Here is a 25,523-nt window from a genome sequence, read left to right as displayed (position 1 = left end):
ACGATTTAGATCTATTTTAATTTAATTAAATAGATCTAAATGAGCAGATGTAAGCTATTATATATAGGACAGATAAATAAGGTCCTACTGTATAGCACAGAGAACTACATTCAGTATCCTATGATAAACCATAATGAAAAAGAATATTTTAAAAATGCAAGTGTGTTTGTGTGTATATATATATACAGAAAAAACTGACTTTGTAGAAATAAATACAACATTGTAAATCAACTAGACTTCAATTAAAAATAAAGTTAACTAACATGTTTTGCCAGTTATTTGGAAGTCAACTACTACCAAAGCTAAACACGAATTTCCTTGGCTCTTACTCACAGTATAACGAGAGAGATGCATGAGGAGTGATGGGAACTTACATTCTGCAAGTGAGAACACAAAATATGTACACAACTACTTGGAAAAATAATTTTGTATTATCTTAAAAGCTGAATACACACATACCCTAAGAACCACTCATTTTGGTCCTGGGGGTACATATATTGGAGAGACACACACAAGCTAGAAGAGACATGTAGACAAGCGTTCAAATCAGTACTGTACATAAAAGCAGTAAACTCAAAAAAAAAAAAAAGCAAAAAAAAAAAAGCAGTAAACTCAATGCAATCTAGCATCCGGCAATATGAGAATACCTAACTGTGGTGTCATCACACAGTGGAAGGTAACATCACAGGGAAAATGAGGGAGTATTTATATGAAAGGACATGGATTAATCTCAGAGGAGTGCTAAGTGAAAAAAGTTACAGAAGACTTCTGACAGTAGAGTAACATTTCTATAAAGCTTAAAAGCAGGAAAATGAGATAAGGTACTGTGAGAAAATTGATTTATGTGGCAAAATCATTTTTTAAGTATATGGAAATGACACAGATAAAAACCAAAGTAAGGAGGCAAAACGCAGGGACAGAGAAGTTATGGGTAAATTCGTTCTCAGCAACAGATGCAATGGTGGTGCATTCACGGATGTATAATTATTTTGTATAATTTATATACAACTATCTCATATTCTTGCATGTATCAAATATCCCAGTAATTTTCCAAAAGGCACCCATGTCCCAGTCCTGCACTTGAGGGTACTGAGTCAACTGCTTTCAACAGTCAAGATGTGTCAAATGAACACAAGTTTATGCCCTTAAAGGAGTAAAATCTTATAAAAAGTTACTGCTATGTACACAGCAATTGGCTCTGCTATCATTATCAAAAATATCAGGACTTGGACACTAGCTTTTATATTTCACAAGTCTATATGAAAAATCTAGCCTTTCAATATTATCCTCCAGTTTAACCTGATACCAAAGCTTCTCTAGAATATTCTTTCCTAAATGGAAAATTTCTAAAATTCCAAACGAAATTGATCAGAAATATTGGGAACCAAGGCTTACCCGCTGATAATTCTAATATCTGATGTCCATGGGTTTTCAAATACTGTTTTACATAAATCTCAGTTTAAGGAAGAAAGTGCACAGTGCTTCCATCACCAACAATGTACTTCCTGGGTGAAGTATTTTCTACATAGAGGTGCTCAGGGACATGTGTGTGCCTGCGTGCTCAGGCGCACAGTTGTCTCCGACTCTCTGTGACCCCACGGACTGTAGCCCTCCAGGCTCCTCTGTGCACAAGTAATTATAAAATTATTGCTATTCTACAGTCCTCCACTCTACCAACTGAGCTATCGAAGGCCCTGCTTATTGCTATTCTCAACGCTCTAGTTTACTTTCTGTAACATGTTACACAGTGTCAATAAGAAATGGATCTTGGCTTAGAACATATATGAAAAAGTGATCATTTTCAATAGTCTGAAAATCAATGAGAACCTATAGAAACAAACAAAACAAGCAAAGCAAATGAAATCACATTCCATCAATAGAATCAATAATGCACAATGAATGCAAATATGAAAATGTCAGCTCCGGATGGGCTGTCTGCTCCTTCGTCGCTGCCTCCCCAGTACCACTCAGCAAATGTTTGCTGAATGTATGAAGCTAAAGAAAAAGGTCAGGAGTTTCTTCTCATTCTGAGTACCAATGATATACCCTGAGTACCAATGATATACCTGGCAAAACACCAACAGAAACTATTGATCCTCACCATCTCGGGTACTGGAACCTTTCAACAAGCAAGTGTGCAGTAACTTCAACAGCAACTGCAGGCATCTGTCAGTTTTCAGCAAGGGCATGTAGGCATTTGTACCAAACTTCACAAGGGCATCCAGGAGAGGATCTAAGAATATCCTTAATACATTCTGTGTCCTCCGCTTTTCACTAGACATTAAAAGACATGCCCAAATCAAGCATTTCAAAAGCATAAAGAAACTGTCTCCCACCTACAGTTTTGGTTAGCTAAAGATTCCACTGGATGGAATTACTCTTAAGGACGACCTGTCAGGACGGGCCTCTCCACTCGTGCTTTCTCAGTGAGAGCAGCAATTCACCGGAGAATAAAGCACAAGGAACAATACATGTCCTTGGTTTTGGGAACAAGTGTGAACAAAATCCTAGATCCAATTTATCAGCAAATTAAAATGCTGAGACCTCGCTTCTATATTTCAGAAAAAAACAAAACAAATATATACTAGTCAAGGAAATGAGACATGTTAACAAAAAATATAAAGAACTAAAGATTTGTGAAAAACTGTTATAACCAACTTTAGTACTGAAACTTTGTCTAGAAAAGAGATTTTCATTATATGCAAATACACTACTTAAGGAAGCTGCTTTTTGCAATAATTATAATCTGGTGACAATCTGCTCATATTTCTCAAAATATAAATGGGACTATTTATTACATTATTTAAAAAATTTTACATATTTTATAAAGGGGTAAAATCCAGTAACTGTCTTTACTTAATCTGATGCTAGGACCTTACAACCCATTCTTCTAATATTCTTACACAAAACCAGTGATTTGCGCACACATAGTTGTGTTTTTTTTTTAACTTCTGAAGTTTAAAACTCTGGCACTATTAATTTATTGTTAATTTTAAACATTTCTTTAAGTATGTTGCCATGTTCTAATTTTCTCCTTTAATAAGCTGTGATCAATTCCATACCAATCACTGAAAAGTCTGAATATGGACTATAAACAGGATTAGTCTTTTTTTAAAAAAAGCTTTTTTTCCAAGTTTAGAAACACTTACCTATATTGACTCTTCATTCTTTCTACATCTATGGCCAGCAACACCATCAGAGCAACAAGCTTAGCTTCAAACCAATCAGGCATACAGCTGTTTTCTCCTCCTTAAATAACAATAGTTAAGGTTTGCAAGCATTAACAAAATCCTAAGATGATGCTTCAAAAATAAAACAGTTAAATGAATATGTTTTATCAGTATTACATGAGAGAAATACAGCTGAGAAGAAATATAGAAAACCCCACAGCATGGTTCATTTTTACATACTTAAATGTGAACACAGACACCTTTGCATGCCAAGTGCAGACCAGGCCCTGGCCGCAGACCCAAAGGCTCCTATACCCGTGGAATTCACAATGCAGAAGAGGGGCGCATTCATCAAAGAATATTCAAAGAAATGTAAAATGACAATAGCAGTAAGTGTTCTAAATCGTGCAAGTAGAGTGTATACTAGAGAGTAAGACAAAGTCACCCTGAAGAAATGACAATTGGGCTGGGTACAAAAGCTAGGAAAGAATGAGGTAGGGGACGGGAGACATGACCCTTCCAGGCAGAAGGAAGAGCATGTCAAGGCCCTGAAGCAGCAGAGAGCACACCACGTTCCATGAAAAGGACTGGGGTATACAGTTGGAGGGAGCACCAAAGATGACCTTACATGAACAGGCAGGAGAGACCAGGGCCTTTATAGGCATGTAAGGGGTTTCTGTCTTCATCCCAAAAGCAAAAGGAAGCCACTACAGGTCAAAGTGAATGTATACAAAGAAGGGGAGAAGACTTCTGTAAGATCAAAGTTTGTGTATTAAACAGATTTTTCTAGGTATAATGTGGAAAGAGATTATAGAAAAAGCTAGATGCAAGGTAACCGGTTAAGAGGCAATTCTGGCATCTTGGATGAGAGGTGAGAGTTCCCTAAAATGGAACTGGAAGGGGATGGAGTGGATACAGATACAAAGGCTTTGGCATCTCAGACTCCTGTCTGAACCTCAGGTACCCTGCTTATTAGCTATGGGAGCCTGGGACAGCCAACTGTCCTCTCAGAAAGCTTAGGACATCTTCTATAAAATCAAACTAAATAAACCTGTGATTTTTCTTGGGTTTATTATAAAAATTAAGTAATATATGCAAAGTTCCTAGAACAATTTTTGGAAGAACACGGTTAAATGATAAAATCAGTATTTTCCTATTCCTGAAAGCCAGGTAAAGTAAAATAAATCATAGCTAGAGCTCCCTTTCATTCTATCACGAGATGATACTCTTCACCTCAACTTCCGAGAAAAATTTAGTTAATCTAGTTTTCCAGACCAGTGGTTCAAATACTTAAAACATATTTTAAAATATTCTAATATATATTGGGAGTAATTTATTTTGATACAAATTTGTTAGAATAGTACAGAAGACAGACAATACTAAAAACACACTTGCATGGAGGATAATTTAGTTTAAAAACACAACAAAAGAATAAACTTTATTGTATATTATTCTTTTAAAATGTTATAAATACCATTTAGTGATCAATAAGAAATGTGTATTTTTTAGACAATCTAAATGTTGGTGCTTTCCAAAATAATTTAGTAGGTTAAATTTACGTGTTTTTTATGAGTGAATTATTGAAACTTGTTCTCTGAACCCTTTTCACTCACATTAGTGCTTTATATCGCACTGCTGCTAGGTCACGTCAGTCATGTCCGACTCTGTGTGACCCAATAGACGGCAGCCCAACAGGCTCCTCTGTCCCTGGGATTCTCCAGGCAAGAGTACTGGAGTGGGTTGCCGTTGCCTACTCCTTTATGTCCCACATTTACATACAAAAACTCATCATTAACGAAGACTAAACCAAAGTACCAATATGCTACTCAGTTCCTTACATTTTCTAGCAGTCATATAATGAGATACCTTTTGACCTTCTAGGAGGTGGGAGTAGGGTAGGGGTGCTATTTGAGAATGTTTCCAATCACAGTGGCACTTTTTGAAATCCTAAACAATTTTTCACTTTGGATAAGTGAAAGGGAAGGTTGTAAATCAGAAGTTTAGTGGGTTTTTAAAGATTCCTGGTTTTAAGGAGAGCCACAGGACACATGTCAGAAAGCATGTCAGGGTGGTCTGTGGATGCAGAGGAACAGGTAAAAGCAGGAGCTGGGGTAACAAAGAGGCGTGAAGACACTGGGGCGTGATGGCTATGTTCATTATCTTGCTATGCTAATGGTTTCATAAGCAATACACAGAGGTCAAACCCATCACACTGTATTAAGTTTACATATGTGCAATTTAATGTATGTCAATTACATGTCAATAAAGCTGCTTATAAAACTGGTTGTACAGCTGTGGTATATACTACTTTGGGATTTTTCCTATCTTCAGGTATCTTGGTTACATTTTAAGTAGGCACCCTTTCCGATGAACTGTGTAAGTACAAATTTCTTCAATATATTTCACTCTTTTTGGTTGATCTCAACAATTCCAAGCTCTGACACACAGTTACTGCTGTTTGCAAACTGTCTCACTTTCTCTGACTCAGAAAACCTGCTCTGAAAGTGCTCCAACACTTTTGCTTGTTGATGATGCTGGTTTTGTGTGGTTTTAGTTGTTGCTGCATTGTTTTGTTACGTATCATATATATGATATGGTACATATATAGCTACCGAATATATATCCATCCTCTCTTAACCACCTCTTAACCATTCCAACCTGGGCTCCATACTATAGACAGACACTGGTGGATGTCTATATGCTTTCAAGCTCCCTGGATGTAAGTTCACCCAAGCCTTGCAGGATACTCTTCCCCTTCCGCCTTAATTTCTATTCACTTATTAGGTGTCGCCTCATCCGTGACCTCTCCTGATCCCCACAGGTCTACAAGTTCTGAATCAGTAGCCCTGGCCCTGGGGCCCATCCCACTGCTTATGGCTTTCAAGGCATTGTGTTAAGGTTAGCTGTTTACTTATCAATTCCCGTGTTGGCCTCTGTTCTCTGAGGGCAGAGGACATATCTTTTATCTCTGTAACTCCAGCGTCTGGCACTTTGAAAACACTTGACATACAATTGCTGAATAATCTGTGTAAAATCTAGCTGTACTGACCATATGAAACCCCCCCAAAAAACTACTTTAGGTGTAAAATTTGATTAAAAAATGTTTGAGCTGATGATTTTTTTTTATAAAAACAAATCTGAGTGTTATATGTATTTCATGCTCAAAAATTCAAGCTAAATTGTGTTTGCTTTGGAATGTATTGCCTTGTTCTGAAAACTGCCCAGTAATTGATAATCAAACTAAAATTGTATAAAGGCACTTAGCCAAGGGCATTAAGAGTCAAACAAAAATATTACACATACATACACACACGCCTCCTTTGTACTTGAGATCAGTTTTTTAAAAACTTAAATTATATTAAACAGTTTAAGTCCCAGAAATGTTAAAGAAGAAACTCTAAAAATCTTACTTTGTCTAATTTTGAATGATTTAATCAGACCTGATGCCGTTATAGACTGAGTTTTAAGACAAGTTATATAGATATTTCAGGGAGTTTATCTATGCTCCCTCCAGTAGGGACTAAAATTTATTCACTTTTATAGGTCTAACAAAAGAAACTTCCAAGTAACAGTAAACTTACTAGACAATAAAGACAAAAAAACACAAAAGCAAAACATTCCGAAAAGGACGAACAGATAAACTCATGTATTTTGGAAGGATAATTATCTGATCATTTAAGACCTATTCCATAATCAGATTAGAGAAATCAGGAGATGAAAATGACTTAGTCTGAGATAAAGCTAGGAAATTGAAGACATGTTAAATTCAAAGACGCAATTTACCCAAATTATCACTAATGACTTTAATGATGAGGAAGCGTTAGAAATGTAGAAAGAATCCTAATTAATGAATCTGCTAATAGTTCTTCCCTCACTCAGTGGATGTGATCTTTGCTAAGTATCTGGTAAAAAAAGAAACTAACAAAACCATTCTTTCAAATATAATTTTTCTCTAAAATTACTTTTCATAATCAGCTGACACTAAATGTAATGCTTTGAAAACAAACAAAAGATAAACAAATTTATCTACAAATATTTCCACTACAGAGGCTTCAAACACACATCTGCAAAATCTAGCTGACAAAGATTCAGTAATTGTAGAATAAATTAATAAATTTATTTGTGTTCAATTTCTACTCAGACAACTTACTAGTTTCTCAAAACATTTAAGACTGTTTAAAATTTCAAGTTTTAGAACAGATAAAGTGCAAGTTAGGAAACAGTATTTTTACATAACATTTATTCACATTATTTGGCTGAAATACAAGTCTGACATCCGTAAATCAGCATATATTTGGCATATATTTTCAATGTGAAAAACCAGTAGAAAGTTCTTAGAAAATGTTTTGGTTACATCAGTCCATAAAAATGATCTCAGACTTACCCTCCCAGGCAGGTGATCTAATATACTCTTGCACTAGGTTCCTGACATAAGCATTTAAAGAGGAAGTCTCGTGAAGTCCAATGGAGCTACAAGTTGAGGACTGCCTGAAACAGCTTTCGTTAATACGCAACCAATCACAGAGCTGAAAAAAAAAACAGTTATCACTTATTTTGAAAGTCTAACTGAACAAAGGGCTTATAATTTCCCTAATTAATTTTCTTTCTTCCACAATTGAATTTAGATAACTGAACACAACAAAGTAATAGAATGTTAACTGTCATGATTGAGCTTCACACACAGTTCATACAGAAAAAAATGTTCATATGTATGTATGTATGTGAGTATATTCACATACGTGTGTGTGTTTTCTAAACTTCTCAAAGAACTTATAAACTTCATTAACAGGCAAGAATTTTTAAAGCATTTAATATAAAATGTACATTTTGATAAGGTATTGTAAAGAACATCTCTATGAATAATAACACATTATGTAAAACAAATTACAACCTTAAAATTCATTTCGCTTCATATCCTAAAACAAGGATTTATTTTTGAGAGAATGTCGAATTTGAAATATAAGTTATAAGGAAAGCTCCTACCCTCCTTGCACGTTTATTTTCTATCATATATGCATTTTAAAATATAGTTGATCCTTGAACAACATGGGTTTACACTGCAGGTTCACTCACTTGTGGATTTTTTTCCAATAGTAAATACTATGGCATTTTATGATCCATGGTTATATGGGTCCTGACATGGAGGAATCATGGGTATGGAAGGCAGCTTCTTAAAAAAACTAAACACATGCTTATTATATGTTGAAACCGACTCAAATGAGTTAAAAAGTTATGGTCACACAAAAATCTGTATGCAAACATTTATACCAACTTTACTCATAATTGTCAGGACTTTTCTCCATCCACTGCAAGACATTTAGGGTTTCATGATGAGCGAGATGCAAGAAGTCAGAAGAAGTACGGATCACCAAAATGTCAGGGTTGGGAACCTCAGTAGGTGTTTGTGTTGCCGTTGTTGAATCTAACATCACCAGTACGCCCAACACATCTCATCTGGAATCGAGATCTGCCCACTAACACTATCTTCTCTAGAATAGTTCCATCTCTATTTCAAACACTTTCTGTCTCCCACTTCTCCCACTTCTAATAGCATTATTGGTTAGGTCCACTCAAAGCAAATAAACAATTTTCAAAAACCTCTGTTGACAGATAACAAGAAAGGCCAGTAATGAATTCAACCAGAAACAATTTTTCACAAAGTTTTCAAAGACCCCATCGTTATTTTCAGTCTCACCTGCATCCACAGTGAAGTTCCCCGTCCTAAGGACTCCTCTTGTCTCACTGACATGAGAAAAGTTGAGATATCAGAGAGTGACACTTTCTCCTGCGGGCAGGGCAGTTTTAAAAAATTACTCATTTAAAAATGCTTAACTGAATGAACATCACTGTAAAACCAAACTAGCATTTTATTTAAAGCAGAATACTATTAGTTAATTCAAGAGCTATATTTTTAAAAAGGAAATATTCAACTTTCAAAATGAAGAGTTTGATAAATAGCTAACCATTATATAAAATGAAAGATTACTTTATAAATCTATTTTCCTTAAAATCGAGATTACGATCTCTGAGATAAGGTGGTCACAATCTAAAAGCAAAAACCAGAAACATCCTGTAAGAAATTACTTATTATTTACATCAAAAATGAATCTTAGTTTTTCAAACCCACACACACGACCCTCAGCCTTCAGAAAACCACCCAAATCTTTTCATCCCCTTAAGGTCACACATCTCCAATTAAGACACCCTGCTCTAAGTCTGGGGTTGGCAAAGTCGCTCACAGCCTGTTTTGTGAGTCAAGTTTTACTAGAACACAGCCATGCCACCTTATTTGTAAATGGTCTACGGCTGCTGTTGAGTTGCTGTAATAGAGACTGTATGACTCAAAAAACCTAAAATACATCAATCCAGCCCTTCACAAAAAAGTCTGCTGACCCCTGTTCTCAACAATAGTTACTAGAGCTCTGTGAAAAACAGAATAAGGATGTTCTTTGAATGTCAAGTTCCTGGAAGATGTACAGAAAAAATACAGAGAAAACCAGGTCAAAGCTTCCAAGAAAGCTCTCCCAGCACAGTTGCGAGCTTCCCTACCAACAGGTAAAATGCCTACCAGGAGGGCTGTTTAGAGAACCACGGCCCAGTATTTTCACACACGGCCTGCACACAGCACCTACAACTCCAGAGCCCCAGAAGGAAAGCAGGTGCTCAGTAAAGGTCACACTGTCTTCATGACCCCTGCAGGCACGGTATTGGGATGGTGGGAGCCCTCCCGAAATCCAGGTTCCAGACGCCAGCCAAGGGCCAATCTTATGAACAGGGCTTTCTAGTGGCAGCATCACAGGCCTGCTATGTTAACTCTTTAATGAACTCCCGCTCACTGAGAAAGACTCTCGAACTGAAGTTAATGTGAGTAAGAAAGATCAGCTTACCACGTCCACCAGATTCATGGCCGTCTGGAGGAGATAGCACTGCGCTGCCCCTCTCAGCAGGATCTGATGTGTGATCATGGTGCACTGGAGAACGTCCCTGAGGGTGCAGGAAAACACAGGCACTCGCATGGGCTCAGAGAATATTGTGATCATCTGTAGTTACTGACAACTTGATTTATAATATCTACACTTTCTAACGCAGAAAGTCACTGTCAGGAGAGCTGCAAAGCTATTAAATAAGTAAGGCCTCTAGTAGAGTGCAATTTTAATATGAAAAAGATCTTTGAAAACTAACAAGACACCTTCAAAGCGCATTTTTTGAAATAATTGGTAATTAATGTTGATATTTAATTAAAACATTGTCCTTAAAGTGGTCAAAATCCAACAGCATATATTATGGCATATATTAACATTTAAATTAGCAATTCATAAAACAAAGTTAAGTTCAACAGCATGTGGGATCTTAGTTCTCCACCCAGGGATTGAGCCTGTGCCCCCTGCAGTGAAAGTGTGGAGTCTTAACCATTGGACCACAAGGGAAATCTCCATGAATAGATTTTTTTATTTGCTTTTTGCTTCTATAAAATTAAGAATGAAAAATCAGGATGCCAGTATTAACTAAAACCACTCACCAAGGATTAAAGCAAAAGAGAAAACTTAATTTGCTAAGGAAAGTTATGACAAATAACCACATATGAATATACACAAGAGTAAATTACCTGAGGGCAAGAAGTCCTTCTATACCTAGGGCTTTACATCTTGGGACATTTGCCAAGGCCTTAGATAGAAACAAGATGGGAACAGCACACCAGTGTCTGCTTGTCATCTTTTGAATAAACTTTAACAGGAAACTACCTGAAAGAAAAAGTTTTAAGACATCATTGTTGCTAACAAGCACATGAGAAGATGCTCAAATCATCAGACACCACGTAGGGAAATGCAAATAAAACCATAATGAGATACAACATCACACCCACTAGGATGGCTCTGATCAAAAGGACAGATGATAACAAGTGTTAACAGGATGTGGAGGCACTAAAGTCTCAGACATTCCTGGTGAGAATGTAAAATGGTACAGTCAGTGTGGAAAACAGTTTAGTAGCTCCTCTAAAAATTAAAAACAGAGTTATCATATTACCCAATAATTCCACCCCTAGGTATATAATTAAGAGAAGTGAAAGATTATATTCATATAAAAACTTGTACATGAATATTCACAGGAGTAATTCTTATTAGTAGTTAAAAGTAGAAACAATCCAAATATCTACTGATGAATGGATAAACAGAATGTGAAGTATCTATAATATTATTATTACATTATTATTCAGCTACAAAAAAGAATGATACATGTTACAATATAGGTGAATCTTAAAACATTACACTAAGCAAAAAGAAACCAGACATAAAATAAAAGGCCATATATTATATGATTCCTTTTATATGAAATGTTTAGAATAAGCAAATCTATAGAGACAGAAAATAAATTAGTGCCTGACAGAAGCTAGGGGAGACGGAAAATGAGACGATTACTTATGGACATGGAGTTTCTTCTGGGGATAATGAAAATATTCTGAAATTAGTGGTGATGGTTGTATAAATTTGTGAATATACTAAAAACCACTGAACTGAACAATTTAAAAGGGTAAATTTTATGATGTGTGAATTATATCTCAATAAAACTGATGGAAAAAAATCAATGTTATTTCAAATTCATTCCCTTTTAGTAAGATGAGTATTCTACTATATTGTACATACTCTGATAACAAGCAGTTTTACATATATATATATATACATATATTATTTTTAAGTTAAGGTAAAAGATAAATTTTTTACTGTTGGAAACCATTCTTTTGTTGGAGATGTTAAAGAGAAATACCATTGGTATCTGGCCTCCGGAATCTGCAAACAGTAATATTAGCTCTTTCTTACAGGCTATTTCTTACCTACACCATAATTACTTTAACTATTTTGAGATACACAGCAGTGGTGCTCTATCCTGCTTTCTCTGCTAATGTGTGATGTCTTAAGGGTCTTTAAGTCACACAGTCAATGAAAATGTCTGTTTCCTCAGATCATCATTGTAGAAATCTTTTAAGAAATCACTGGACAATTCTGAAAAGATATGACATGTATTTTGTATTTCCCAAAATGCCTAGTCCAAAACCAGGTATGCTTAATATATTCACTGGGAATCACTGACAGAAGAAAATTACAAAGTAAAACCTCTAAGTAGACAGTTTACTTGCCCTCGTTCTTGCTGGACTATTTAAGTTCCCATCTTTTGCCTAACGCCTCTCTCAGGACACAAGGAAGAAGGCAACTGTCAAGCTTCTATTTCTCACTCACCCACCACATTAACAAGGGTCTGTCATGCATCTGGTACAACCACAAACACCAGGCTCTCAGACTCTGCGTGGTGCTGACCAAAAGCATCTCACTCACACTGTGATATACATACAGGATGTGCCCATGTGGTCAGAAAATTAATCCGCCGGCTATAAACTTTCAAACTCTAGCAAACAAAAGAATGGCTCTGGCAGTTACCTTCTCCATTCTAGTTTTTTAAAAAGTAACCAAAACAATCAATTTTCTGTAAATCTAAGGTTGCGATATACAGACGGCCATCTTTTCCCTTTCTTTCCTGACTTTTGAATACATATTACCATTGGTCATTGTTCATCCTATATGCAGATTAAACATTAATACAAAAGGAAAAAATATATACATTTCATAGCCAGGGTCACGTTCTACATCACAAAGCCTAGAATGAAGAAAAGGCTTAGTAGAGGAAATCCTGTTACTTAGCAAACAAAACAACATAAGTTTCATGATTTGCTTACCAACAGAGCTCATCAGAAAGAAACACAGGTCTCCAATCCAAAGAAGTGGGACATTTCTAAGATACAAGGTCTTATAAAAAGTTTTTCTTCTTTTTTAATCTTTCTAAGTATGTATAAAGCAACAATTTTGACACAATGGATATTCTGTTTATAACTTTTTCCTAAGCCCAGGTTCCTTTTTTCTTTGACTTATTTTGCTAATTTTTGAAACTGAATAGAGATACTTAGAAAGAATGGCAAACTGCAGTATATATTCCATAATCACTCCCATGCTACAAGATTCCAATACTGGTACTATGCTATATACAAAGGTGAAAGTGTGTACTAAATTTCAATGGACAATTGTATAATTCTGACAAAATTTACATTATCCTGAAAAAAAGGAACTAGTTTGACAATACTGATTATAACAGTCCTAGGAAATCTCCTATAGTAGGATGGTGCTTATAATCAACATTGTAAAAAAAATTTTTAATTTAAGCTAATAAGTTAAAAAGAAATTCTTTACTGATACATACTCTTTATTTCTTCTGGAAGAAAAGAAATATAAGTGACTAAAAACTTCTGTAATTTCAGTCCCAATGGAGAAACACTTCCTATCAGCTGGCCTGGGGACCTATAGACAAAGCGGGTTAAAAAACAAACATATAAAATCTACTGACAAGTAAGCATACTGAGACTAAGTGCAATACGGCTCAAACATCTTTCAGCAATAACACCATCTTCTTCTGAACCTGTATTTTATTTTTCAGTAAAATCTTGAGAATCCCTCTGATTACAAAAACATCAGGATATGCCAGAAAAACTGACGTGAGTTAGTAACAGGTTATACTAAGCAGGCATAGATCTCCTTTTTATGATACTTAATCTGACACATGTGCATCAATCTTGCCAAATAGTATCATTTTAAGAAAAGTCTAGAAATGATAATGTAAAATTATATTTTATTATTTCTAACACATACTACTTAAAATCTTTAAGTATTAAGTAAAAGATAAACGTTAGTAATAAACCACTTTTGCAAAAGCATTTAATTGCTAACATCTACTAAAGACACTTTTTTTTATTTATTTTGCTTCTGCCAGGAACATTATCTGTTAACTGAACACACTAGTATGGGAGGAAATTGAAGGTATTTCATAATAAATGTGTTTGTCAATTCTCAGAAACCACCAAGTTGGTTTTACTGCTCTCCAGCTATCTGCTTCAGAAAACTATTCAACAGTAATGAGTTATTTGAAAAATAAAAATAATTGACAAAACAAGCATTGATATGTCTTTTCGATATTAAATAGGACTGAATATTAATATAACAGCACAGGTTGATTTAAAATTTTTAAAGAAGCTGACTGTCAGAGTATTTTCTATTAGATTACACAAAAGTGAAAGTGTTAGTTACTGAGTCTTGTCCAACTCTTTTGTGACCCCATGGACTGAAGCCCTCCAGGTTTCTCTGCCCATAGTTTTTCCCAGGCAAGAATACTGGAGTGGGTCGCCATTTCCTTCTCCAGGAGCTCTTCCCTACCCAGAGATTGAACCTGGGTCTCCTGCACTTCAGGCACCATAAATTCCAAGAGGGCAGAAGTCAGGAGTAAGGGAAAGAAAGTCCCTATGTGAGGTGTCCTTCCCCAAAGCCCAAGAAAGGATGGGTGAAAAAGAGAAACCAGATACAATTACTAGAAGGACAAGAAGAATCACAAACCCAGAAGGGACAACATGGTAAGAAAAAGCTGAATGTCTATGAGGCAACATATATTTATCCACCAAATGCATTTTTAACAATCTGGTCATATTTCATAATCATATTAAATTTATAATCAAATACATATTACTGCATTGCTGCTAAATATAATGCATGTTTACCTGCTGTATAGAGAGCTCTCTGAAAGTGCATCCATTAATGGTCCAATGATAAACTAAAAAAAAAAACAGGAAAAAAAATTTAACGTTAAGCTGTAACTGTAATTTTGAAAAGCCAACTTGCCCTAACTGTACATCCTATGCAGGGTTACTGAAGAGCTGTTATAAGCAATCTCTTATGCTGCAGGCTGATTTATGATAGCCTTGGAGGATACCTTAATCCCAGGTAATACACCAAACTTTCCAACCTGATAAAAATGTATGGAATACTAAGAGAGCATGTGCTGTGCTGAGAAGGAAGAAAGGAATCCAAAGAAAGGACACGTGGTAGAAAAAAAAGGCAGTGACTAGTGAAAAACGAGATAGCTTCCCTGGTGGCTCAGACAGTAAAGCATCTGCTTACAAGGCGGGAGATCTGGGTTCGATCCCTGGGGCAGGAAGATTCCCTGGAGAAGGGAATGGCAACCCATTCCAGTATTCATGCCTGGAAAATCCCATGGACCAAGGAACCTGGTGGGCTACAGTCCATGGGGTCGCAAAGAGTCGGACACAACTGAGCAACTTCACTTCAGTGAAAAACAGAAAGATACCCAAGAGAAAATTTAAGCACCTATGCCTGGACGATAAATGGGGAAAAGTATATCTTCGAAAACATCAGTGGACAAAAGCATGCTTTCAGGAAGTGCAAGAAGGCTAGGAGAATGTAGAAAAAGGATGCATACTAAAACACTGTACATGTACTTGGATAATTAGGGAAGTTTAGGTTACCTCTAAATGAGAGGTAAATTACTGTTCCTAAGTCTGTGATCATCCAACTCACGTCATCATAACAGGACTTAAAATCACAGCTGTAATTCTCACAGTGTCATCACTTTGTGTGATTTCTGAGAAGTGGAAGTACACATTCTAACAACATATCTCAAAAGGCAGCCCCTGCTCAGTACAGCAGACAGGAGTTCACTGACTCAGAACCGGAGGAGTAGCATCACTAGACAAAGAGCAGTAATTCAGTGCTTCAGAACCATGGAGACAGTATCACTCAGTTCAGTTCAGTTCAGTCGCTCAGGCGTGTCCGACTCTGCGACCCCATGAATGGCAGCACACCAGGCCTCCCTGTCCATCACCAACTCCTGGAGTTTACTCAAAGCCATGTCCATCGAGTCAGTGATGCCATCCAACCATCTCATCCTCTGTCGTCCCCTTCTCCTCCTGCCCTCAATCTTTCCCAGCATCAGGGTCTTTTCAAATGAGTCAGCTCTCCGCATCAGGTGGCTGGAGTACTGGAGTTTCAGCTTCAGCATCAGACCTTGCAGTGAACATCCACGACTGATCTCCTCTAGGATGGACCGGTTGGATCTCCCTGCAGTCCAAGGGACTCTCAAGAGTCTTCTCCAACACCAAATTTCAAAAGCATCGATTTTTCGGCACTCAGCTTTCTTCACAGTCCAACTCTCACATCCATGCATGACCAATGGAAAAACCACAGCCTTGACTAGATGGACCTTTGTTGGCAAAGTAATGTCTCTGCTTTTTAATATGCTATCTAGATTGGTCATAACTTTCTTTCCTACGAGTAAAGCGTCTTTTAATTTCATGGCTGCAATCACCATCTGCAGTGATTTCAGAGCCCCAAAAAATAAAATCTGACACTGTTTCCACTGTTTCTCCATCTATTTCCCATGAAGTGATGGGACCAGATGCCATGATCTTAGTTTTCTGAATGTTGAGCTTTAAGCCAACTTTTTCACTCTCCTCTTTCACTTTCATCAATAGGCTTTTTAGTTCCTCTTCACTTTCAGCCATAAGGCTGGTGTCACCTGCATATTTGAGGTTATTGATATTTCTCCCAGCAAACTGGATTCCAGCTTGTGCTTCTTCCAGCCCAGCGTTTCTCATGATGTACCCTGCATATAAGTTAAATAAGCAAGGTGACAATATACAGCCTTGACGTACTCCTTTTCCTATTTGGAACCAGTCTGTTGTCCCATGTCCAGTTCTAACTGTTGCTCCCTGACCTGCATATAGGTTTCTCAAGAGGCAGGTCAGGTGGTCTGACCTCTCTTTCAGAGGTCAAATTCCCAACTCTTTCAGAATTTTCCACAGTTTATTGTGATCTAACACACTTCTATCCCAGGGTTCATGCTGCTGACTTTTGTTCATAATACAGATAACAAAGGACTACCTTTCATCACGGTAATGATGCAGGGAGCCTGTCGACAAAGCCCAAGTATGAGAGCCTCGTTTAGAGATATAGGGTTTGTTTTCACCAAATCTCTAAAGTGTTAGTTGCAATTTTCAAGCCCCAGTATATACTTTTGAAGATCACATAAAATATAACAAGTGCCTTCGCCTCTTATCTTCTGACAGAGGGAACAAGGGAAGGGAGAGGCTGCCATTACCTCAGAAATTTCTGGTGAAAATGGAAGAATCCTTGTTTCATACAGTTCCAAAAAATGGGTAACGCCTTCTTTAGTCAGGATTTTATTTTCACTTTCAAACATTCTTTTATAAATACACAGATGCCAGGATGGGTGAAAGAGCCAGCATCCTATGAAAATAAACACCCAAAGTTGACTTTGATTCTCACATTACATTGCTCCACATAGACTATATATTCATAAATAAACACACACACAAACACATTAACTTCATTACAACAATCATGTTCAAAGGTGTTTAACTACTGAATAACCAAAGGAACTTCAGTATTCGGTCTTCCATTTTCAGTTTCATTTAGAAAGACTGCAAGCGAATGTCATGGTGACTACAGTGTACAAAATTAAATGTGACTCCACACAAGCAGGTTGGAACTTCAGGTTTGGGGTGATTTCAACCAATTCTCTCTCCTTACTTCAATCCATTTTTCATACAGAAACCCGAAACTGTCTCTCCTCTTGTTTAAAACCCGTGAGTGGCTTCTCAAAACTCAGAACAAAATCCAAACCAGGCATGAAACTGCCCCTGACAACTACTCCAGCCTCAGGCCACCCCTCCCGCACCACCAAGCTGTGCCCCACTAGTTCGGTCTCTGCCCCACGGCGCCGCTGCCATCTCAAGGCTTCTGCACCCAGAGCTGTCTGCCCCACTGAGTCACCCCTAAGGCAGGCCTCGGCTGCTTGCCTCACTAAGGAATGGCCTCACTAGTATTCCATTCCTGCCACTTCTTTGTTGTCTGTCTATAACTTTATAATCAAAGCCATTTTTTCCTGGAAAACAGACCAAAAATCAAGTGAAAAATAGTTCTACTGTCTCACCACTTACCCCAGTGCTCAGTATGTATTGGACACTAAGTGTGCATCTATTAAGTAAATACATGAATGAGTGAGAAACAAAAAATGAAATAAGTATGTACCTTAGAGATACTTTAACTTTTCAAATATTCTTAACATTTTTAGGAAAAAAATTCAGCATTTTAAACTCATAATGTTCTATAAATAAACCGGTTCCTTTTTGTATGTTATTTACATCAAGATGCTTGTTCAATTCTTTGGCAGTGGTAATTTTTCAAAATCTGTCACTGCTATTTGGTTTGTTTTGCCAAGAGCTATGGGCAAAATGTGGTAATAAGAGAATCACTTTAACAGTAAATCCGTAAGTGAAGTCACAACAGGATTTAATTAAATTCTAGCCCCAGGTGGGACTATAGATTCTTATGGTCTGTGAAAAATTCCAGTGTATCAGAAAACAGCCATAGCAATCAGCTGAATAAAGCTCAATTCCTAAGGGGTCACACTATTAAAGTTGTAATTATCTAAAGCAGGCACTGAAACCCATTTGCCTAGGGTAACTCTCATGTGTAAACATGGTAATGCAGCATTTCATCATTCATATGAATACAAACATTAGCCTGCATTTAGCTGTCTCACTTATCTAAACTTAACTTCGTAAGATAATTTAGGAAGCTCCAGTTTCATTTTATTTCTCCTAAAAAGCCCTCATAATATAGTACTGATTAAGGACTTAAAAACTATATTTAAACTAGTATCTTAGAATTTTCCCTTCCCCAGAAGTCCAACCTACAGAGCAATGGCTGAAACTCTAAGAAAGCAACTTTAACACTGAAACAGATATATTAAGAGAACAAAGCTGAAAAGCCGTTAGTATATATAATACCAAACAACGCTTATTAAAAAATGAATACACCATACATAAAACATTACCAAAGAGTCCTTATCTTTTAAGGATATATACTGAAATAATTACAGATGAAATGATATGCTGTCTAGGAATGTGCTTCAAAATCATTTGATGGAGAGGGAGCAAGTGAGGCCACATGCAATATAAGGCAGAAACTGGCCTACAAGTTGATCACTGCAGAAGCTAGGTGATAGGGTTCATCATACAAACTCTTCTCTTTCTGTCAATGTTTGAAATTTTCCATAATCATAAGTTTATAAAATTACCATGCCTCTAAATTATAGAAAACTCTGCAGCCATTTAAAACTAAATTCTCAAAGACTATTTAAGGACATAGGTAAGAGCACTTAGATATACTGCTGAGTAAGAAAAAACATTATGATCAATCCACATTGATCCAGGTATGTATCTGGAATATTAGCAGCTGTCTCCTGGTAGCAGTGAATTTATATATTCATATAACATTCTCCACAATGAACAAGAATTAATTATAAAATAAGGGGGAAAACGATGCATCATAAAAAATCAAAATAAAAGCAACCATTACCATTTTCCTCTGACACTGCATATTCAAACAGACTGTTTAGCTTTGGTAAAACTGGCTTTATAACGTGTATCTGAAAACAAAAGCAAAAAGCCATAGGAAATGAAAATTCACCTTTAAAAACCAAAGTATTGTTACATATTTATATAAGTCACTCTTCTGTTCTTCCCCCTACAACCTCCACCCTCCCTGACCCCACCACACCCATGCAAAAAAATGTGCAGAAGGTGCCTGATTTTTCCAGTTTTTAAATCATACAAATTCAAGTAAGACTGAGTATGGCAAAGCTAATAAATATAACCTAGAACACAGTTACAGTAACATTACATTTATAGAGCATCATAAATTATGTCACGTAATCCTTAACTGTCCTGGGAAGCAGGTACGGCTGATAACACCAATATCACAAAGATGAAAAAATACTGAAATGCTTTCTCTAGTCACTCAGGTTGTTCAAGGCCACACCTTTAGACATAGAGCCAGCTCAGGGTTCAACGCTCTTTTTTCTTAGACTCTTGCAAATACCAGCGTCTAATGTACATATCCTACAAACTAACCGCAACTAACAAGAGTTTCTGAACAGTGAGGGTGTTATGGATGCACTGATAAAGGAAAACCATAGTTTATATAAATTTAGAACTGTTTTTCGTTTAGTCCTCATCCCCACATCTACATACATTTATTTAGCACATATGAATACTTCTTTCCTTTAGTCAACAAACAATGCGTTTAGACTGACACCTCACAGTGACTCCATGATGGCTGGCCCCCAGCGATCTGCAGCTTCCCTACTGGGAACCCCTATAACAGGTCTCCAAGTGTGGTCCCTAGAACGGCAGCGTATGCGTCTCCTGGGAATATGTAAAACATCTGAATTCTCAGGCCACACCACAGACCTAATCAGGAACTCTGCAGACCAGATCCAGCAACTGATACTTTAATAAGGCACCAGGATGATTCTAATGAATGTCAATCTAAATGTTAACCTCTAAAGAGATTCCTAATTTAAAAATTCCATGTTCCTATATTAATTCAAAGTCAACTAAAAATGATTATTCAGGTTTTTTTTTTTTAGGTTTTTTTTAGGTTTCTATTCTCAGAACCAGAGAATGCAAAGATGTAAGAACTGAAAGAAAAGAAAGAAAGCCTACAAAATCAAAGGGTCATTATTACTTAATAACAATTGACCTCAGATTTTAAGTAACATTTTCCTCACTGTGTATTTCTTTGGAGATTATCTATAACATAGAGAAACTAAAAAGGAACAAACATTTTAGAAGTAAATGTCAAGGGAAGATCAAATAAGACCAAATCCTTTGAATGATAAATTAAGTGAACCAAAGTATTCTTTAATTTCCTGATCCTGAGTTTACGTGGTTGCTGTTCAGTCCCCCAGCTGTGTCCAGTTCTTTGTGACCCCATGGACTGCGGCACGCCAGGCCTCCCTGTCCCTCCCCATCTTTCCAAGTCTGCCCAAGTTCATGTCCATCGCATCAGTGATGTCATCCAGCCATCTCATCCTCTTGACCCCTTTTCTCCTTCTGCCTTCAATCTTTCCAAGCATCAGGGACTTTACATATGAGTCAGCTATTCCCATCAGGGGACCAAAAAGCTGGCGCTTCAGTTTCAGCATCAGTCCTTTGAATGAGTATTCAGGGTTGATTTCCCTTAAGATTGACTGGTTTGATCTCCTTGCTGTCCAAGGAACACAGGAGTCTTCTCCAGCACTGCAGTTTGAAGGCTCTCTGCTCTGGCTCTCTGCCTTCTTTACGGTCTAGCTCTCACAACCGTATGTGACCACTGGGAAGACTACAGCCTTGACTATAAAGACATTTATTGGCAGAGTGATCTCTGCCTTTCAACACACTGTCTAGGTTTGTCATAGCTTTCCCGCTGAGAAGCAACTGTCTTCTGATTTCATGGCTGCAGTCACCCTCCATAGTGATTTTAGAGCCCAAGAAGAGGAAATCTGTCACTGCTTCCACCATTTCCCTTTCTATTTGCCATGAAATAATGGGGCTGGATGCCATGATCTTAAGTTTTTTCTTTTAAATATTTAGTTTTAAGTCAGCTCTTTCACTCTCCTCCTTCCTGAGTTCACATTCAACCTTAAATTGCAGTTATGCTGGAAAAGAAAACGGGATTCCCTGGTAGCTCAGATGGTAAAGAGTCTGCCTGCAATGTGGGAGATCTGAGTTTGATCCCTGGGTCCGGAAGATCCCCCTGGAGAAGGAAATGGCAACCCACTCCAATATTCGTGCCTGAAAAATCCCATGGACAGAGGAGCTTGGCGGGCTATAGCTCATAGTGTTGCAGAGAGTTGGACACAACTGAGTTACTTCACTCACTCACTCACTCATGCTGGATAACAAAGTATGCTAATGTATTCCATTATGCTATATCCAAGTTGATCTTTTTGTACTGGTTCTACAGAATGTTTCGGGAAAAAAAAGAAAGAAACTGCACCTATACAGGATTTGATAAAATATGAAAACACTTACCTGATTTCCTTCAAGAGTTTCCATAATTAAAATATAGTTTTCCCAAAACTTTAGAAGTTCATCTTTTTTCTTCTCAGACCACCAAAACAGACTTGGGCCTGATATGGTTTAAAAAAGAAAATCAGTTTCTAGATTTAGTTTCTAAATAGAAAATTTTGTTTCTAAATATAAGGAGACAACAATATGCCAACTACAGCAATAACAAAATCCAAAGCCAGCTCAACTAGAGTGACTCAACCCCAACAATCTAACAGAGTACCTACCTCTAAGGCATAAATAATGCAGTTGCTACTGAAAAAAGGTAATCTCATTGCCAAGAGATAAAACAGAAAACAAAATCAGACTCAAAGATGGTCCAAAAACGGAACTTACACATACCTATGATTATTAGGTTAAAGGATCTAATGGAAAAGGTAGACAACAGGCACAAACAGATGGGGATTTCCAGGAGATAGAAACTAAAAAAGTGTCAGGTTGAATTGACAGAAAAGACATAAAGGAACCTTTGATTAAACTATCAGATATTCAAGATCTTGAAGATAAGAACTCCAGGAAAAGAGCTTCAACACAAGATCAGGTGAAGGGAGTCCCCCAGATGAAAGTGAAGGCAGATCTAAGAATGTCAGTGGTGTGCACAAGGCTGAGCTTGTACTGGGACTTTAGAAGAGACTTCTTCAAGAAAATTTATAATGACTGATGATCTCACTTTGTACAGGAAAGATTTAAACAACTAACTAAGAATATAGGGCTGAATTAGTGGTAAGTATGGAGGCAACCAAACATAAATGACAAATATAGGGAAAACTTGCAGGAAGGAAAAAATAAATCATAGATTACTACATAGATCACTGGTGAACAGTACTGTCATAGTTATAATTTTGTTGAACTCACATTTAATCCAAATTGCAAGTAGGATAAAGGATTTTATGATATTACTAGATTACGTCAAGATATAGCGACAGACACCAAAATAATCAACTAGAAGAGGTAAAAGTGGCTGCTCTTTGAAATGAAGGAAATATAGATGGGAGGCAAGCATAAGACTATTCCTTATCTTTAAAACTGCAGAATGATTGACACTTTAAAATAAATGAGTGCTTAACTTTGGTAATTTAAAAAAATGTTTTCCAGCGACAACTCTCACTGGATGACCACCAACTTGTGGGCTATTAAAATATCTACTGTCTGATGTTTTAAACATGTATAAAAATCTAATCTACTCACAACTTCAGTGGAACAAAAATCTTTTACTAGTATAAATAGGTAGGCAGCCACAGTTGAAAGGATAGAAATTTTCCATCCATTAAGGCAGTTTTGACTCAATCAATCCATTTTGGACTTTGATAGATCAAAATAAATTTAAGATGACTGAAGTGTATTTTCACACATTTATTTCAGTGAACAAACTGATCAACAGTAACAAACCAAACTAAAGGGAGGCCTTGCTATTTTGTCTACTTTTATCCTGTAAAAAACTGGTAGGACGCAAAGGCTCAAAACGTAAAATAAATTAAAAAATTAAAACCTCATTCTATTAAATCAATGCAAAAATACCCTCCGCCAAAGGTCGACTTAAGGCCCATATACTTAACTAATATTAATAAATCCTCCTAAGAGAACTACCGAAGGATTGTGATGGTTTTCCATCACATTCTAATACTCAAGCCTAATCCATTCTAATACTCAAGGCTCAATTCGTCCGTCGGTCAGTACATGTAAATACTTATTCTTTCAATTTGATGAGTGCTATCCCTTCTTTTCTATTTGAACGAGTCCACTATATAGTGCAATTTTGGTCTGTTAATATCCTGCTGGACTAGTTCCCAAATTATTCCACGAATGCAGTATTCCACCCGCTCTGGGTAAGAGAATTTATCCTAAATGCGGACTGTTCTAACAGTGCTGCAGTGATTTGCTACAGTTCAGAGAACACCCTTGAGATGAGATTCCCAAGGTTTTTCAGGCTCTATGGGGACCACGAGAATAACCAAATTCTGGGCGAATCGCGGAGACGGCACCGGAAGCAGAAGCCTCCCTCGCAGAAAGTCAAGTAGGGGTGGGCCAGGGAGCAGAGAGGCAAGTACCGGCTCCTTCGTCGGCGGCGCACGCGCAGTCGGTCCCCAGTTCCGCCGACACCTCCACAGCCCGCTGCAGCAGGTAGCGCGCCCGCTTGCGCGTCAGGGCGTCCTCAGACCAGGCCAGTCCGGCCTGCACCGTGCTCCAGAAGCGCCCGCAGCGCCGGGCGTCCAGGCCCGCCTCGCGCGCGGCGGGCACGCTGTCTGCGCCGGGCTCGGGCAGTAGCTTCTCAGCCAGGGCGCTCAGAATCAGCAGCTGCGACCCGACGCGGCCCGGCCCCTCAGGCATCCCGGGCACGACCAGCCCGCCCCACACAGCTCGCAGCGCCGCCCCGCCGCACCGGCCCAGAGCCGGCAGCAGCCGCCCGGCAACCAGCGCCGCAGCGTCCTGGGAAGGCCCCGCCTTGTCCCCACCCAGCGCCAACGCGAGAGCGGCCCGCGCCACTCGCTCCAGCAGGGGCGCGTCCTCGTGAGGCCGCAGGCAGGGCCCCACGGCCGCCAGCACCTCCACGGCCGCCTCGGCGGCCCCTTCGAGGCCGGGTGCAGGCCCCGCACTGAGCAGGTCGCACAGCGCCTCCTCAGCCAGCGCGGCCGCCAGCTGCGGGCCCCCGGCCAGGCGGGCGCACGAGCGCAGGGCAGCGCCTGCCGCCCTCAGCACTCGCCGGCGCTGGCGGGCCGCGGGACCGGGGTCATCCGCGCAGCCCGCTGGGCACCCGCGCAGGCCCCGCAGCAGCGGCACCAGATACCCGGCGGCGACCTCGCGCGCCGCCTCCGGGAGCGCGCCCGCGCCGCCGCCGCCGCCGCGCGCTTCCTCATCCTCCAGTCGCTGCAGAAGAAAACACAGGGTCTCCACGCGCTCCGCAGATGCCTCCCCGCGGCACAGCGCCCCAAGCAGGACCCGGGGGTCCCGGCTCTGCGAGAGCAGCGCATCCGCCAGCACCCGCTCCATTTGCCCCGCGCGCCGCCGACCCCGGGCGCCCAGAGGAAGGCGCCAGCGTGCGCGAGTGCGTGCGCGTGCGCGGGTGTTCCGAGCACGCGCCCGCAGGTAGGGGGCTTGCAGCCCCGCCCTGGTCCAGGTCGCGGCGCTTTGGGCAGGTCCCATCAGAATGGCCTGGGTAACTTTTTAAAGAAGAAAAGAGGCTCTCTCGTGAAACGTTAATGTAGTATCTACACCAACTTCATCGATTCTTAATTGGAGATTGGCCTGCCCATGGGGCTCTAAATCATTTTAGAGTGCCATGAGAATGGGCCAGGGGTACATTTGGAAGGTGCAATCACTATCACCTAGGTTGTTTTTAAAAAGGAGCAGCCTGGCACCACCCACAAAGACTTCGATATAGTGGGTCTGCAGTGGGCTCCCGACAGCTGCGTAAAAAATAAATACTGAAAACACAAGAATGATTCAGGAGCCGTGCAAAGTACTGTAGGAATGAGCTAGGGATAGAGCTGAAAACGAGATGCCCACACCAGCACTGGCAGTCAAATGCCCAAGCTGACTCTAGCATGCAG

The 25,523-nt window shown here is 38.9% G+C and overlaps 1 protein-coding gene across 3 annotated transcripts in view; it reads right to left on the bottom strand.

Annotated features, from left to right (window-relative positions):
* The window catches only part of TARBP1 (TAR (HIV-1) RNA binding protein 1), a 60,550-nt gene extending 35,569 nt beyond the window's left edge, over window positions 1-24,981 (bottom strand). For all 3 annotated transcript variants that reach the window (XM_065922290.1, XM_065922291.1, XM_065922292.1), the window contains exons 1-12: window positions 24,024-24,981; window positions 21,940-22,037; window positions 19,442-19,511; window positions 17,157-17,305; window positions 14,761-14,813; window positions 13,416-13,513; window positions 10,777-10,912; window positions 10,058-10,154; window positions 8,866-8,955; window positions 7,555-7,696; window positions 3,150-3,249; window positions 2,102-2,274 (exon numbers count right to left, since the gene is read on the bottom strand). In XM_065922290.1, the coding sequence (XP_065778362.1) occupies window positions 2,102-2,274; window positions 3,150-3,249; window positions 7,555-7,696; window positions 8,866-8,955; window positions 10,058-10,154; window positions 10,777-10,912; window positions 13,416-13,513; window positions 14,761-14,813; window positions 17,157-17,305; window positions 19,442-19,511; window positions 21,940-22,037; window positions 24,024-24,963 (2,146 nt within the window). In that variant the 5' untranslated portion in view covers window positions 24,964-24,981. The remainder of the gene's footprint in view (window positions 1-2,101; window positions 2,275-3,149; window positions 3,250-7,554; window positions 7,697-8,865; window positions 8,956-10,057; window positions 10,155-10,776; window positions 10,913-13,415; window positions 13,514-14,760; window positions 14,814-17,156; window positions 17,306-19,441; window positions 19,512-21,939; window positions 22,038-24,023) is intronic.
* Window positions 24,982-25,523: the final 542 nt, after the last annotated feature.

This window comes from Muntiacus reevesi, chromosome 2 (genome assembly GCF_963930625.1).
Source record: "Muntiacus reevesi chromosome 2, mMunRee1.1, whole genome shotgun sequence".
NCBI classification, from domain to species: domain Eukaryota; kingdom Metazoa; phylum Chordata; class Mammalia; order Artiodactyla; family Cervidae; genus Muntiacus; species Muntiacus reevesi.
This window is presented reverse-complemented; position numbering and strand designations above follow the sequence as displayed.